General features: G+C 38.7%; 5 protein-coding genes across 5 annotated transcripts; 2 read left to right on the top strand and 3 right to left on the bottom strand.

The window, feature by feature from the left end:
- Positions 1-928: 928 nt before the first annotated feature.
- On the bottom strand, positions 929-4,926 carry LOC101302527 (TMV resistance protein N-like). The gene is made up of 5 exons (XM_004292654.1): positions 4,457-4,926; positions 3,248-4,352; positions 2,586-3,080; positions 1,546-2,499; positions 929-1,420 (listed from the first exon to the last, which is right to left on the bottom strand). The coding sequence occupies exons 1-5, from the start codon at positions 4,924-4,926 to the stop codon at positions 929-931; spliced, it is 3,516 nt and encodes a 1,171-aa protein (XP_004292702.1).
- Positions 4,927-5,911: 985 nt separating this feature from the next.
- Positions 5,912-7,274, bottom strand: LOC101308145. The gene is made up of 2 exons (XM_004290827.1): positions 6,936-7,274; positions 5,912-6,477 (listed from the first exon to the last, which is right to left on the bottom strand). The coding sequence occupies exons 1-2, from the start codon at positions 7,149-7,151 to the stop codon at positions 6,259-6,261; spliced, it is 435 nt and encodes a 144-aa protein (XP_004290875.1). The 5' UTR covers positions 7,152-7,274; the 3' UTR covers positions 5,912-6,258.
- Positions 7,275-8,541: 1,267 nt separating this feature from the next.
- On the bottom strand, positions 8,542-10,606 carry LOC101307850 (V-type proton ATPase 16 kDa proteolipid subunit c4-like). Its single transcript, XM_004290826.1, has 3 exons — positions 10,425-10,606; positions 10,058-10,343; positions 8,542-8,982 (listed from the first exon to the last, which is right to left on the bottom strand). The coding sequence occupies exons 1-3, from the start codon at positions 10,504-10,506 to the stop codon at positions 8,850-8,852; spliced, it is 501 nt and encodes a 166-aa protein (XP_004290874.1). The 5' UTR covers positions 10,507-10,606; the 3' UTR covers positions 8,542-8,849.
- Positions 10,607-11,667: 1,061 nt separating this feature from the next.
- Positions 11,668-13,642, top strand: LOC101302235 (BTB/POZ domain-containing protein At1g21780-like). Its single transcript, XM_004292653.1, has 4 exons — positions 11,668-11,798; positions 11,898-12,043; positions 12,564-12,679; positions 13,023-13,642. Exons 1-4 carry the CDS (start codon positions 11,668-11,670, stop codon positions 13,626-13,628), a joined length of 999 nt encoding a protein of 332 aa, XP_004292701.1. The 3' UTR covers positions 13,629-13,642.
- A 940-nt stretch (positions 13,643-14,582) lies between these two features.
- LOC101301942 (E3 ubiquitin-protein ligase RING1-like) lies at positions 14,583-15,239 on the top strand. Its single transcript, XM_004292652.1, has one exon. The coding sequence runs from the start codon at positions 14,583-14,585 to the stop codon at positions 15,237-15,239; it is 657 nt and encodes a 218-aa protein (XP_004292700.1).
- The last annotated feature ends 2,108 nt before the right edge of the window (positions 15,240-17,347 follow it).

Genomic DNA, 17,347 nt, shown 5'->3' with positions numbered 1-17,347 from the left:
TGGACGAACCAAATCTGTCCAATATGAACCGTTCAAGTTCATAATTGATAAATCACACTTATGAATGCCTTAACAATTTTCAATATAGCTGAAAGTTTGGAGAAATGATCTACTCATAAATACCTATAAACTGAACGATCAAGATGTGGATATGAGATCAAAAGGTGAGATAAGCCGAAAATTCCTCAAGAAGTCCTCAACTTAAGGGTCCTCATCAGAAGGGCTTCGTACAACTCTATGTCCTATACTGATAGTTTTGACGACATACTTCAGTCTAATTTTTGTGACAGCTCCGTTAAGAAGATGACGAGGCAACACTGAGTTAAAAAAAAAAGAAAAAAAAGCAAGAGTAAGTTTTGTAGACGAGTATTTTTGATAGGGGATTGTGTGAGATGGGTATGTGATACTGGTTTGTCTGCTATTCCGAACGGTATAACATGCCTTATGACTAAAGAAGCTGTCCAGCAAAAGAGTGGTGGTTGGTTGAATTTTCGGTCATGAAATTTGCAAGATATTCTATACCGAACCGTATAGCAGAATTTTTCATGTAATACATACAACTAAGAAGATGGAACATGTGCTAAACTGTGCTAGCAACGGGGGCAGGAAACTTTTGTCTAGGAATAAGGTTTGTATCCCATACCCATTTGGCTTTAGTTACATGAGTTTAATTTCATACTTCAAATTTGAGGATTTCTGTTTAGGCTTTTTCCTTGATCTTTCAATGAACCCCTGGTCTTATGGTGGTGGAATAGACACAGTTTTGACATCAGGAAGAACTAAGAAGTAAGAACATGTAGAGAGAGATGTGTCCTTTATATTTTCTGTGTAGAAAAGTATAAACAATATCTAGAATTGTTTTGACAGATTAAGAAAAAAAAAAAAAAACCAATCAAAGCCAAGTTGTCGTGAACTGGTATCAACAGAATCATACATGGCTATACAACATTTGGATCCCACACTTCTTGACCTTCAGTTTCTCCAAATTTTCGTAAGAAGTTGCTTCTTGGTAGAAGTGAAAAGACGCCTCAGTTACCTTGTCCAAAGGAATGGGGGTACTTCTGCGTTTGTTTCCTTCAAGCCAAAATGTGTCCTTGTTGAAGAGTGCCAACACCTGATCTGACTGGACACTTTCTGGTATTGTACATTGAACCCATGGGAGTTTGTAACTGTATTCATAGTCGTCACCATGGCAGGTCTTAAAACTACACTTACATGTCATGGAAAAGCCATTATCATCATCATCAAAGTTGTTAAGTCCAAACACAACAGATACAGCAAAACCCAAGAAGTTCGCTGTATCGAACCAATGTGGAGGAAACTTGACATCTATTTGACATCCCTCAGCTTGATAGCTGAACCAGTCTGGAATTACATTTCCTGCTGATATGACGATGAGTTTTTGTATCTTGCTATCAGCCTGTAACGAAATTAAGTCATAAAAAATAATTATTAGCAACTGTTCCATAAAATGCAGATATGACATAGCTACTTGATTCAAATAAGTGTTAAATGTTTGTGCACGCTTGAGAGAGAGACACATACACCATCGCACAATGATGACAATCGCCTAATTCTGAGCACTGCATCACTCATTATGCTGCTCCTTGAACTCTCATCCAATTCGAAGCAATTAGAGAACACAAGTCTCTCCTGAACAGGACAGTGATTAAGACCTCCAACATCTTGATGATCCCACCGCTGTGGCTTAAGTGTAGACCTTGCCACGGTCTTCAATGACGTGCAGTTATCTGCATCCACAACTCTTAAGAGCAATGGGAGCTCCGGTATAGATTGAAGCTTCTTGCAATTTTTCAAGTGCAGCTTGCGCAGACGACAAGCATGTTTGATGTTTTCAGGTATGCTCTCAATCAGAGTTCCGCTGAGATGTATATCTTGTAACGATGATAGGCCAATGAGACCATCAGGAACTTCTAATAGATTGCAGCCACTGAGGTTTATACTGGTCAAAGAGCACGAACCAACTGAGAGGGGAGGCAATCTTTTCAGTTGCTTACAGCTTATGAGATTGAGCTTTTCCAGACGGTTTAAACAATAGATACTATCTGGGAGAGAATCAAGGTTTTTGCATTCAAACAAGTGTAATTCCCGTGGCCCAATTCGATGTTGATCACCACCATGCAAATTCAGCTTCCAAGCAGTGCTTGTGAGATTCTTAAGGTTCTTACAATAACTAAGACCTAATAGATCAAGTTTTTTGTGAGACCAAATCGATGTTGGTATATCCTGTATTGCAGTCCCAGATAAACGCAAGTATGACACATTGCATGGTATCTCAGGAAGAGTTTTAAGCTGTGAACACCAGCCTAAATTCAGATGAGTAAGCTTGTCAAGAGTTTTGAAATAAGAAGGAAGTTCATCCAAACTTTCACAATGAAGAAGATCTACCGTCTCAATATTGAGACAACGAGAGAGATCTGGAACTTCAATCAAGTGTTTGCAGTATCTAAGATTCATCCTTTTCAAGTTTTCAAGATTCTGCAACGAATAAAAACCGACGCGAGAAAGATTAATACTAGCTACAATTTATATATACTTCTATAGTTATATACAAGTAAACGTACCTGGCCCTTATTCCAAAGTCGCTCAACTGCACTACCAGGCATATTAAGCTCAACAAGGTTGATTGGAGAAAATTTTGAAGGCAAAGATTTCCAAGGGTATCCATCCCACTGGAGATATCCAAGTTCCGGAAGAGACTCGAGACCTTCAGGAAGCAGGTCCACTAGGCTACGTGAGCTGTTTTGAGAGCCACCATCCAAGTTTTCCAGACTTTTCGTTCCAATGAAACTGCGAAGAAAATTGTGCGACTCTTGCAATAAGTAACTACAATTTTTTGATTTGGCAAAGAAAGACAGCAGTCGTTTGGCCCCATGAAGCAAAGGAAATGAGACCAGTTGCTGCTCTTCTGTATTCATATTTCTCCATGATGAATTTTTTTCTGATGCCCAAATTTTTAGCAACTTCAGGTTATACATATCTCTGAAGGCTGCAGGACTCAACTGTAGCTCTGGAATGCTAGACATTTCCAGGAACATAGCTTCAACTTTTGCAGTTCCCTGAGAATCAAGGTTAAAATATAAATGAGCGAGCCCTATATAGAAGAAACTCTACTCAAATGATCAGAATTTAGAATACAAAAACTTCATCGAAAAAAAATTTAGAATACAAAAATGAACATTTACAGCACAAATTCCTAAGGACGTCAGTGAAATATGGATCTTACAGTATTATTTTTCAGTACTCGATAAGCATCTTCATTCCGCAATCTACTGCGATTTCCAGGCTCTTCTATACATTGTTCACGAACAATTAACCAACCCATTGCTTGCACCAAATCATGCATCTCTAAGCGGTTGTCTTTTGAAATTGATATAAGAGACATATATATCAGAAGTGAAATTCCGCGTGATGCACAGAACCCATGTATCTCTAAAATTCTTTTTGCGTCACAAATATTTTCCCCTTTGAGATAACATGCAATATCAAGAAATATTCCCTTCTCATTATCTTCTAGTCGATTATAACTTAGTCTCAACACATCATGGATTGTTTTGTTGGGAAATTTCTTCAACTTTTTCAATTCATCTCCCCATTCTTCTATGCTATTGCAATGACGGAATGTAGAACCCAAAACTGTAAGAACTAATGGGATGCCTTTAGCATAATCTACCACCTCTCTGGACAAGTCTGAATAAGCTTCTCTAGAAGAGTTTTCTTTGAAAGCTTTCAATTGAAAGAGCTTCAGATCATCAGGACTATCTAGTTTCATCACCCTGTAAACATGATCATCATCCACCATTTCCTTCAGTATGCACCTATTTCTAGTTGTTATAATGACTCTACTTCCAGCACCAAACTGAACTTGATCTCCAGGTAAAAAGTCTAAATGTCTTGACTCACTCACATCATCAAGAACAATAAGGACCCTGGTACGAGAAAGTCTGTCTTTAACAACAACTGATCCTATAGATGGAGTGTCTATAGTTACATTCTTTTCATCTAACAAGTCACACAGAAGTTTGTTTCGTAAATGATCTAATCCATCTTTCTCTGATTTTTCAGTAACCTTCGGAAGAAATGAACAAGCATGAAATTGAGTAGAGAATTTTTGAAATACAGCATCAGCAATGATGGTCTTCCCAATACCACCCATACCCCAAATACCTATTGTACGAAAGTGAACATCTTGATTGTGCATGCATAACAATGATTCAATCTGTTGAATGTGAGGTTCAAGTCCAACGTATCCTTTTAAGTCAATTGACGAGTAACGACTCAACTTCTTCGAGATGTCATTGACAATAGTCTCAACTAATTTAGACTCGGGCCTATATGAAGAAAATAATAGTGAGTAACATACGTTCTAACTAATTAATTACTAATGATCATCTCCATCGATAGAAGCTGATAAAAAATGAAAGTACCAAATTACCTGATATCTTGTGAAGTAAACCCGGATAGATTGGCTGTTGTTGTCACAGCTTGCCTCCACATGCTTACCTTGTTGTCTTCAAAACGTCCGGAAAGATAAGCAAATGCATCTTTATAGCTTCCCTGCTGTTTTCGTACATGTGATGGATCTATGTTGTGAAAAACCGGTATAACAAACTGTCCATTTCTTTCCTTGCAATCTAGTATATGCCAAAGTTCATCTAAGCACCATCGCGAAAAAGCATAGTTTTCTGAGAAAATGATAACAGAAAGCTTCGACTGCTTGATTTCTTTCACTAGGGAAGGTTCAATTGAATCTCCTCTCTCAAGTTTATCATCTATGAAGGTGCGGATTTTCTTCCTTTGTAAAGCATCATAGAGATGGCTGGTAAATGCTTGGCGGGTGTCCTCACCTCTAAAACTAAGAAAGACATCATATTTTTGTTGTGGGAGCAGATCAGGAGCAGCCATATCCATGACCTGCAGCAAACGTATTCATATGTGCATGCAGATACCGTACATACTTTAATATAAGAGACGACTTGATGAACTAATTAGCGGGATCCTACAACTCTGCAAGGGTTAAAAAGTGATTACCTCAAAAAAACAAGCTGCATAGACGTACGAGAGGTAAACAAGTTGCCCGGTGATTCAAGAAGTAAGAGCTAGCAAGAAACAAGCTTCAGAGTTCAGATCAGCATATATAGTTATATACCTGGCAGCAACTAATCAAAACTAGTTAGCTAGGCAATTGTTAAAAGATTCTTCAATGCCAAGAAGTTGCGAGGTTAATTCTATTAAACGACAACGTTACCACGTTGGCATTTTAATTGCGCGAGTGCTGAAGAGTAGAAAATGTGCATTATCAACAAAGGCTTTGGCTACATCCTGTTGTTGTATTTGCATGATTTGAGGTAATAATCAATCAATCAATCAATCAATGTTTTTATAGTGCTAATAACACAACAGCAGCAGCAGCAGCATTATTCTACATTTCGGTTCGCAACTTGGTCTAAAATATTCTACACCCTCAGGCCGCGACAACCTCAAATCCTCAAAACACGATACACCTGCCACACCTGCCCTGCATGAGTGTGACATTTCCACACACGAGAGTGCGCCCTTTTGTACGTGTAGATAAAAGTGTTAGTAGCCAATAGGGAGAGCTTCTAACGAGGATCAAGTGAGAACTTTCAAATGAACGGTTTGATCAAGGTTTTGACTTTTAATTGATATTTTCTAATTCCCATGTGCATATCATCCAACCATTCATTTGAAAATCTTCACTTGGTCCTTATTATAAGGTCCTCATTGGAAGCTCTCCCGTAGCGAATATTGTACATTTTGGATAATTGTTTGACTACATGTTTGTTGTAAAGACTGTGATATCATTTTAAGTCTTTGTTATTAAGGGTTTAGACTTTAACGTTCCTTTTTTGTATTCAGCACAGTTTCAGTAACTAAAACTTGAACATAGCCACATCATCCCTTTATTTCAAGAAAAGAAAAAAAAAACAAACCCAACTATGTTACATATTACAGACTGATGAAAAGTTGAAAACAAAATACAAACATGCTCAAACAAACAGAACAGGACCAACAAGGAACCAGGCGAGCTCAAACAAAAGCAACCAACAAGCACTGAAATTTGCAAACTCTTGAAAGATAAAGTTTTGGAGGCTCTCTGATGATGATTCCGCACGACTTCAATCCAGATCCACACCTCCAAAGAAGAACAAGTCTCGAATCAACTTCGCGAAGGAGATCAACTTCTGCTTGCCTCTTTCGATTTTCTCTCCTCTTTTAATAAGAAAGTATAATAAAAAGAAAGACCACAGACAGAAGTAAAAACAGATCTCTGTCCAACAACCCGACGAAAAGGAGAACAAGCATAAAAAAACTCCGGTTGACATAGAAAAGCTGCTGCAAATTCTGCCATACAGGAGAACCAGTAGGACCAGCAGGGGCAGGAGGCGGCTCGGGTATGGGCTGACCCCGTGAAGGGTTTCTGGTCACATAATCCTGCCAACAGAAGCCAACAACACAAGTATAAAAATCCAAAAGTGTATTTTACATGTTATATATCATTGTCTACGGTTTGTTTCTCGTATGTAACACATATTATTGAACAAAAGATATTCCTCCGTATTTCGATAGCCGGAGCGACCTTGTTTGCGGCGGTGATGGTGACGGTGACGTCATCCGGACCACGGGACCAGACAGGATGCGTTCGGGATTAGTTGGTGGCGAGGGCAGTGCTACTACAAGTCTACAATTAAATTCTGTAACCAAGGGTGTTCGTAAATCATTTGTAATCAAGCTGTGTCCTAGTTAATTAGAAAGTCTCTGTAATACGATCAAGCTGTGTTGTTCACTTTGTTTGTTATCCAAAACAAAGAGAAAATTCGCCAAAAAAAAAACAAAAGAGAGAAAAAAAAGAAGTTGAAGCTGAAGGTAAAGTGAGGTAGTGAGTTACTGACAGCGGCGACATCACAGGTGGTCTCGACGTCCCAATGTTTTTCATCGGCGTAGTCGAAGGCGTGGCACAAGAGAGCGTCACGAAACCTGCGCGAGGCAACTGTATCGATTATATTCATCTTTGGCGGGTCTCCGTTGACCTCGAATTCCACATAGAAATCCTCATTGTCCTCTATTTGGAACCTATTCTCGGAATCGTTGAGAACTATATTTGGCATCGTCGTCGTCTTTTGCTACGGCTTCTCTGGTTTCCGACTCCTCCCTCTCTCTTCTCTGTGTTCGTACGCGTAGAACTTCGACTTTCCGTTTCTCGTATTTGTAGTAGATTGTCACTTATATTATAGACCTTTAGAACCTAATTATCTCGTACTTCTACGAAGACGACCTATTTTTTATGCGAGAAAGATTTAGAAAACGACATTGGAGCCCGCTTGGAAGGTATCAATAAATCATGTTCTAAAATTTATAGACCTGAAACAACGTAATCTCGTTCTAGAAGTTGACCTTTCACTTTTTTTCTCCCTTAGAAAAACTTCGTCAAATACATAAATTAAGCCAAGAGAGTCCTCACTCCTTAGAGACCAAAAGAGGCTCAAAAACCCGAAAATGAATACACTAAAGAACGGATATTGAATCACACTCCAACAAGAGGTGATGCCATCCTCTTTAAAAGCAAGATATCGGTTATATTGATTACCGCAAGAAGCTCTGCAACGAGCGAGGTTTGTAACCAATTCCATTAATCAGACGGTTTCCTCAAGCCGCACCACCCAACCTTTTTTTGATTGAGGTCACAAGGTTTTCTCAAAAACTTTATAGGCCCACAAATTAATCTGTGTTGTGAGGTCTTGTCATAATGCTCCCTCATTGTTTAAAATATAACTATCAATACAAATTTGAGACCGTACATAATTGTCAATGCAATGAAAAAACCCACATGTGGCGAAGATGTTTAGTTGCCGTTGAAAATAGTAGAAGCCCTAGCCTTCTCTAATCACTAAAAGAAGATTGAAATTTAACTTTAATAAGTGTCGACGATATTCAAACCTAAGTACTAAGGTTCCACATCTAACTCTTAACAACTCAATTACTTACATGTGATGGTTTTTTTTTTTTTTGATAGGTACTTACATGTGATGGTTCATGGTTGGTTCGCACCACCCAGCCTTTGATCCGCTTCTTGTCGAAGCCCTAAGGCAAACCCATTTCTTTTTAGACAAAACGGCCATTTGTTTCCCAATGCATCTTTGATAATTTTGATAATTCAGTGGGCAAAACGGTCATTCAATCACAGTGGTTCATGATCCCATAAGTTTATAAATCCTGAGCTTCCAGTGATGAGGGCCACAGCATACTTCCACTTGATACACGAATCTAGTCCAACTAGTCTAGGACTCTAGGATGATATCAGGATTTTTCAAGCTCAAAATCTCACGAACCAGGTCGATAACCATGCTTGTAGACCCAAAGAATATATAATAACAGAGCGTGTTGAGTACTGATCAAATTTCACAACAAACTACCAACCTTCTCTCTTCAGTGTTACATTCCCCCATTACCATTGAACTCAAGCATTGCTACCAACATTTTTCTTGAATACACTACGCTTCAAGCAAGTAACTCGTATTTAGAAACAAACAGCCTCTTATATCATTCAATTAGCTACTTATATCAATTATATAACAAAACCACCAAAACCCAGTTCTCATCGACTAATCTGTCCTTATTTTGAAGCAAGGGAAAATGGCATTCAGAACAAATGTTTCTTCATAACTACAAACATAGTGCCGCTCAAATAACAATATAATAATTCTAACTAAACTTAATCGAACTTTATAGAGATAACAGAATTGTCGAGGCAGTGAATGTGCATCCTCTACAAAGGACTGAGAGGATCAATAACCAAGCTGATATCCTTAGTCTGCACGAGATTGCCCTGCTCGGGATGAGAGAATAATCCCCACAATGAGACCGTACAAAGCAAGAGCTTCAGCAAAGATGAGGATAAGGATCATGCCAACAAAGAGCTTTGGCTGCTGTGCATTGGCCCTGAAAATAATCCATAAAAGCTGTGAGAAACTGTCATCACACTAATAGAACAGTGATTGTTGTAGTAGTCACGGGGCTGTGGTAAATCCCATGGGACAAGGGGAGAATAAAAGAACTAAATCATGAATCATGATCCAACTGCAAAAATAATACAGTAAAATAGAACCAAGTTCTTGGAAGCATACAGTCCATATAACGACCAACATTTATTAAAAACAAGAATTTATAGGCAACAGAAAAAAGCTAGAACTTCTCAACCTTTAGGGGCATTCCTGCTGGAGCACATTACATGAACCTACTTGTCTCCCTCTAACTTGACAGAATCACACTTTGACACAAACCCAAATCAAAATGCAAAATCTAATACTCATACTTCGTTGGAACAGAATATGGACTCTTTGAATGTCAAACCATAAACTCAATACCGGCTGACAAACACATTCCTACATAAGTCAGGCATCTCAGCATTCCATGTTGTATATCACATTACAGCCATAGATATATAGAAGAACAAGCCCCCTTCTAAAGTAATCCAACTCTTTCCAAAACGTTACCCATGGCAAATGATTTTTATCTACAATAAACAGGAAATCGACACCTACTATATTCAGCTCTTCTGAGCATTCTCACATGTTCATTAACATAATCAACCAAATATTACTCCAAATTCTTTTATATCTCTAAGCATAGTCACTGGTACACAACTAGCTCATATAAAATAAAAATTAAAGTCACGTCTTGTTTCTGTTGTATCAACAGACAGCTTCCAACATTCTCTCTCGTTTTTCAAGTCAGATACAATAGATTATATCATCTAATTATGCAAGCACAAGAATCAGAGTTCAGGGATTACCGGAAAGGTTACCCTTAAAACCAACATAATCACCCATATACTACTCAAAATGCTTTTGATTATCTCTAAGTAAAGTCACTAGCTCGTAAAATTATCTAGTCTTTGTCTTTTTTCTGTTGTATCTACAGATAGCTTCCAACAATCTCACATTTTTCAATTCCGAAAAAAATAAATTAGATCATCTAATTACGCAAGCATACGAATCCAGAGTTCAGGGATTACCGGACACCGGCGTCACCGACGATCCCGATGGCCATTCCGGCGGAGAGCCCGGCGAGGCCACAAGCAAGGCCAGAGGACAAGTGAGCATATCCATCAAACAGGTAATAAGACTTGGCCTTGGGATTAATCCCGGTGCTGATAATCACAGCAATGATGAGCCCGTAGATCCCAAGCACTCCAGCCATAACCACCGGAACGATCGATTTCATGACCAGCTCCGGCCGCATCACTCCCATCGAGGCCACGCCGACTCCGCTCTTCGCGGTGCCGTACGCGGCGCCCATGCCTGTGGCAGAAATCAGAGATTAAATCGAAGTTCTAAGGAGAAAAGAGTAAATTCGTTAGGGATCGGAGATTGAGGACTTACAGGAGAAGACGAGAGCTGCGGCGGCGCCGAGGAAGCCGAAGAAGGGAGCGGTCTCGTCGCCGCTGAAAGAAGAGGAAGCCATCTGTGATTGGAATCTGGGGTCTGTGTTTCTCTCTCTTTCTGGATTTTGGTGAGAGAATGGGGAAGTTGGATCGGAGGAGGAGAATGATTGGATATTTGATTGGAGTGCCTCCACGGCTCCCGGTAATTTTTTTTATATTTTTATTTTTATTGTTTTCTACTGGACTTCTACCTTGGGCTTCTACCTTCCATCCATTTGGGCTTGTGTTCTGTGATGGCCCAAGAATCATATAGTGAATTTCAGATCTCTACCGTTTCTTGCAGTAGTACTTTGTCAAAGAAATCCTTCCCATTGTCGATTATGGTGTGGAGTGTTGCTCTCGCTCTCTTTCCTTACAGAAATCTCGGCTCGAGCTTAGTGGTAAATTAGACAACAAAAGCAAGTAAATTATTACATTCGACAGTCGGAAAATCCTTTAATATGGATAACTTGGTGTCTTCATGAGGATGTACTCAAAACTATTGAGGGGTTTGGGTATCCAAAATCCCACATCAAAAATGCGGTTGAGAAAGTTTTAAGATACTCGAAACTGAAAATTGATAATAGTGTGTCCTTTATAAACCAAAGTGATATGGTTGGGGGTACCTTTTCCTTGTGCAAAGGTTTAAGTTTATGCTGTATCATTTTGGAGAAGAAAAGGAAGTGATAGATTCATATGATGGACTATAGCAAAGGGTGCTGAATGACTAGACCGTCTTTGTTCAAACGTGGATCTTCTGTCTTAGTCGAGTAGGAGTCTCTTTGCTCTTTCTTTTCTTATGCTACTCTTATTGCCCCTATCAAATCCTTAGGCAACTTTACTTACACACCAAGTCTGATAAAAAAAAGGCTACTTTCATCAAGAGAGGTCAGATAAAATTTTCGTTAAAGATTTTTTAAAAATTTAATACGAGAAGCGAGAACTATACTCTTTAGATTTTCATTATGATTAGATTTTCCTTCACAACTTAGGTTAACTCGAAGTACTGATCAAAGAGGAGTACAGACTTGTAAAAGCGTCCAACAAGGGTGCTATTTTTATTGAGATACCTCCAAAAACAGTGATCTTTTCTTATTAATAAGCACACCCCTTTTTCAGGTGTCATCAAGCTTAAACACCAAGTCAGTTGATGAGTCTCTGGTTCCCCGAGTAAGAACTCTGAGACCAGAAAAGCCAGAACAATGATGCCCACGCCGGAAACCAAAGTACTGAAAGTAGAGTCCATCTCAAGACTCGCCCAATGGAGGATTGACAATTTCGGACCCTGCAATTACTTAAAGTCCGATGCTTTCAAGGTCGGAATCTGGAACTGGTACTACCCACCATCCTCTTTTCTCTGATTTCTTTCTTTCTCAAAATTCTATGTTGTGAGTTGGGTTTGAGTCGTGTTGTTTTGTTGGGTAATAATCAGGCACTTTTCGATAGAGAAGAATCGGTATCTGTATATTCGTTTGTTTCCGGAACAATCGCGTTTGACTAAAGAACAGCCTCCTTTTGCTCGCTTTGTGCTTCGAATTACGAGCTCCGCCTTTGGCCGCCAGCCTTGCGTCTCCCCCGGTAATGCTTCTTCTTCTGTTTCACTACACTCCCTTTTTGACGTTTGCTTCAAGTCAAACTCTTTTTGGTTTTTTACCATTGATTGCTTCAATTTGTGTTATAACTTACAGAAACTAGAAAGGTTTAGGTTGGTAAGAGCTGATATTTGGTTGTTTTGTTGGCTGAAAGGGTGGTTTTGTATTGCAATTGAGTTATATGAGATGGTGAAGAATTGGAATCAATACTAGATAAGGAGGTTTCGGTGGCAACATCACTTTCAATTGATTGCATTCGTTAAGGATTTATCGTTTTTATGGCTTGTTCATGATTTGATGAAAACATGAAAATACATACATGCATTCTCTATTTAGCATTGGCAAGTTCACCTACCTGTTCTGCCTCTAACGATAACACTGGAGAATCGCAACTCCAGAAGAAGTATTGAACACATAAAATATTTTGGAAATATTCCATTTATAGCAGACGATGCATTTGACAGTAAAGGTTCTGTTCCGCTAATGATGCACTGCTTCTGGTACAGTTTATGAAAGACTGCTTCGCACACCGGAGGACTTTGCCTGGCCTGTTAATTCCAGTTCCAGTGGTCCCTTCGTCATTGAATTAGAGTTTCTCGACCTGAAGATATCAACTATGAATGTGAGTCCTATTACCTAGTCATCTTTGATTGTTCTATTAAGTATGTATGTTTCATGAACTTTTGTACTTGATACAAATTGCATTTCAATCAATGTTGATTCTTTTTCTCACCGGTGGGTTGCAAAAGCTACATTTAATGATGGAAATTTAAAACTAGCAACTTAACGATTCTAGTTTCAGTTTGTTTTACCTTCAACTCAATAACATGTGGAAAACTAGTATTAACAGAACATGATATGTGAGAACCTGATTTCTTACTGTTATATATCAGTGCACTCATGTCAACACATCCTCGAACTTCCCAGTTCTCTGAGCCCCTTTAATGTTTTCTTGTTTAATTTAGGGTGGGGAGTCTACTCATGTATGGCCTACTGGTGGATTGATGCAGTCTTTGTCAACTCAAAGCACTCTGACATGCCTCTCTCGAATGTTTCAAGAGGGTATCCATGCCGATGTCACCATCAACACTGCGGAAGGCTCTTTGAAAGCTCACAAAGCAGTTCTTTCAGCAAATTCTCCCGTGTTCCGGAGCATGTTCAGTCACGACCTTAAAGAAACAGTGTCCTCCACAATTGACATAGAAGACATGTCACTGGAATCTTGTACGGCCCTTGTCAGTTATTGGTATGGAACCATTAAACAAGAGGATTTCTTGAAGCACCGGTTGGCACTTCTCAGCGCGGCAAACAAATATGACATGTCAGACCTTAAAGATGCTTGTGAGGAGAGCCTTATGGAAGATATTAACTCTGGGAATGTCCTGGAGAGGCTGCACGAGGCCGGATTGTACCAACTGCCGAAGCTGAAGAAAGGGTGTTTGTTGTACTTGTTTCGTTTTGGCAAGATATATGATGTTAGACAGGAGTTAGATGGCTTTTTCGAGTATGCAGACAGAGAGTTGATGACCGAAATGTTTCAAGAAGTCCTTACAAGTTGGAAGCCTGCATAAATCACAGTGGGAGTTATTATTGCCATATCATATATGCAGTCAACTGATTGATACTTGTATATAAATTGTGGGTCCTTTGGTTATATGCATGCCTGAGAGCTCAAGCAAGGTTTTACCGGTGGAAGCAAATTAATCTTTTATAAAGTTTCATATTGAAATTTGTTTTGGTTCAATGATGTTCAATTCTGATGTCGAAGTTAACTTCACTTCTTTTTTGTTTTGGAATTTTGTTTCTTGGTGAGTGCAGCATTCAACTTTCCTGTGTTTAGAAAACGAAAAGAATGTCTTAAAAGATGAAACGCAGAGGACTGCAGTTAAAATCAAATTATTACAAGTATTCAAACGTTTCAAGATTAAATATGAAGGGAACAAGACAATTTCATTTAAAATCCAGAAGTTATCTTGATCTTCACTTATCGCATGTAATAATGTTTGCTTCACGAAAAACATGCTTGAAGAGCATCTTCCCAGTATGCAAACAGCATGATCACAAGAACAAAAATTGACCACCAGAACAAACACAAAATACAGAGTGTGTAATCACAAAATACACAGTATGTTATTACTGCAATGCTGAATCAACCAACTTAACAAAAATGGACATTCATATGGTATGAAACACAGACACAGTCGATGAGCAATAAATTTTGGTACTAAGTCCATATCTTTTTTGGGTACTTCACTTTTTATTTATTCCTATATTTTATTTGTTTTTGGTTTTGTTTTTTGCTAAATTTGGTGCCAGCTTTGTTAATTAGGTAATGTTACTTGGAAACCTGGGCAGCCTAGCAAAGCAAAACCGACTGGGACTAAGAAAAATAAAATAAATTCACACAAATTTCAGCTAATCCTCCCAAACACAGGCATCAAATTTCCCCAAATTAGCATACAACCTTTTACTCTGTCTCTTCCTTCACACTTTGTTTCAATCCCAAACCTCTCTGCTTCTTGACCATGGAGACCCTTTACCAATACTCAATCTACCAAGAAGAACAAAACCATGCTTTCCCCAACACCCAGTTGCTCTCCTGCGACTGTTTCATCTTCAACCTTCACTTCACTCATCAGCTCCAACTCTACTACCCCCAACATGTGTTCATACCTTTGAACTCAATCCAAGAATCCTTCTTTGTACCCTGTAACGTGTTCTTTACACATACCCATGACACCATCAACACCATTCTCTCTGGGACAGGTGTGTCCCTGGACTTCATTGAGGCTTTGGTACCTGAAGTTTACAGCTTTGCTTTGGATGTTGCCACTGTGTTCGAAAATGGGGACCCTGATGAGCATAAAGTGGTCCCTTTCAATTTGGGTGTTGTGGCTGTGACGCCTTATGATGATCATGACCAGATTGAGAGGGCTATTTGGGAATCTGGGCAGGTTTTTAATCCGGTTCCGGCCACCAGGTCGTCTATTGCGGCGTTGAAGAAAGTGAAGGTTGAGAATTTGAGCGTGGTGAATGAATGTAGTATTTGTTTGGAGGAGTTTTCAACTGGGTTGGAGGTTATAGGCATGCCCTGCAACCATGTGTATCATAAGGATTGCATTGTTGAGTGGTTGAAGAGGAGTCATTTATGCCCATTGTGCCGGTTTTCGATGCCAACTTGATTGGGAGTGGATGATCCCAGTTGGGATTGTGTCAAATTGTGAAAGGTATGAGAGTTTATTTTGACATTTGGGATTTGTTGCTGATATAGTGTTTGATGTGGTTGCATTAACTTATTGTGTTTTGTTGATGTTAATGCAGATGTCAGTTCTACTAGAGTATACAAGATATAGGCTGCATCAAAAAGTTTGATGAGCAGAGGATGTACAGGCTATGTGTTGCTTTGTAACATTGATCTTACACGGCTACCGTGGAAATTGGGGTGCTTGATATAGCTCAAGATGAGTTCTTATGCAGGTATGATCACTTCTGTAGATTACAAGTGTTATTGTTATGGCATGTTTGAATTGATCAGCGTAAGGTAGTCATACAAATCTCATGTTGTTGTCTGTCTATATGGATGTGTTGTTTATCTGTAAATATATGACGAGTATGCATATGTGTATGTCTATATGTGTATGCAGTCTCAATGTCTGTATATATTTGTTTCATCTGGTTTAATTTTTCCTGTTCTTAGTGAAGCGTTTTCTCTCCACTCAATGATTTATTGTGAATTATAACCAGTGATTGATCTAAAGTTCTAAACAATATAGAGATTGCATCATGCCATTCATTGGTTTTGCTTAGTTACTGAAGATTAACATAATTGTACTGAATTTCAATGGCTAGGTACTATGGATATATGATGGAGGAAACAAGCACCATTCAGGTAAGACTATGCACACAATTTAGTTTCTGTATATTTTCCACAGTTCTCCGGTTCATCCAAAAACTGTTGGGCTTCTGTATCTCATTGCATGAACCATTTTGAAGTTAGCATTGTATACATTCTTCACATATCAACACTACTGCTCCTTGATCTTTTGCTGCATGTAAAATTGAAAATAGATCAGCTGATCAGGTAGCAAACATTGCTGCCAAGTGAAACAGAGAAATATTATAACATGTACAAATAAATCATTCTGCATTTGTAGGTTGAGGTTAAATAAAATTTGATAGCGAATGTAGTAATTGTGCGCTATAAGCATACTATCTTGCAATGTGCTGTGAACTAATTTGGTGGTATCAGAGTTTGATAGTCAACTGAGGATACGTCAAGTGTTTTATGGGAAAGAAACTGATGTCCTTATACATCAAATCTCATATTTGTATTTTGGTTAATGTGTTTGCAATTTTATTTTCATTGAATCATCCTTAAGCTGACACAACCTTTTCTTGCTCTTTATTATAAAGAAATGATTGCTCACTTATACTCTGTTGGTACAGAAATTACTCAAATTAGCATATCAGGTTCGAAAGGAGCACATCAAAGATAGTCGTGAGGTGAAGATGAAGCTGAAAATACTATTGCATTACCCTTCTAAGTGCAAGCAATTATATGGACAAAGTTGGGCTCTTCTGATAATTCTTCGTCCAGTCCACCATAGAAGCAGAGAAGGAAAATTCTCAGTCACCTCGTGTTGGCTGTTAGATTTTTGATCCAACAAAGAAACCGCTACAGTTCAATAACATATTGATAACTCAATAATGTTGAATCCATAGCATGCATGTATGCTGTAGTAGCTAACATTGTGTTCCAATGCACACAATTTCTAGCCCAGCTCACTGGAGCATATACTTTGCCGCATATCCTTTTTTCTTTGGTCTGTGAAGAACAATGTGAAAAAAGGCTGTGCAGGTTTACTGGTTAAGTATATACGATAGCTACACATGCTTTGAATTACAGAATATCAGTGAGTGCTTCAGAAGATGTGAGTTGCAAAATGTCCTCCAGGGCCTTTTCAGTTTTTCTTTTGTATGCCAAGCTCCTTTCAATAAGGCTTTGCAAATTTGGATTTTTTTTTTTTTTTTTGGGTTTGAAAATAAGGCTTTTAACTTTTTAGGAAGAAGCAGGATAGTTCAATTGACCCTTCTTCTTGGATTTGTTTTCATCCCCATACACCCTGTTTCAGTGAACTAGATCTTGTTTCTCCTAGCTAGATAGTTTCTTCACTTCTTGACCAACATTCAGATTTTTGGAATCTTTTACTTAGTAGGAGCCTAAGTAATCCCATTAGGCCAGGCCCAATTGCTAATCTTCAAATATGTAGTTACTCTCTCTCTCTCTCTC

Source organism: Fragaria vesca, linkage group LG2 (genome assembly GCF_000184155.1).
Source record: "Fragaria vesca subsp. vesca linkage group LG2, FraVesHawaii_1.0, whole genome shotgun sequence".
NCBI classification, from domain to species: Eukaryota; Viridiplantae; Streptophyta; class Magnoliopsida; order Rosales; family Rosaceae; genus Fragaria; species Fragaria vesca.
This window is presented reverse-complemented; position numbering and strand designations above follow the sequence as displayed.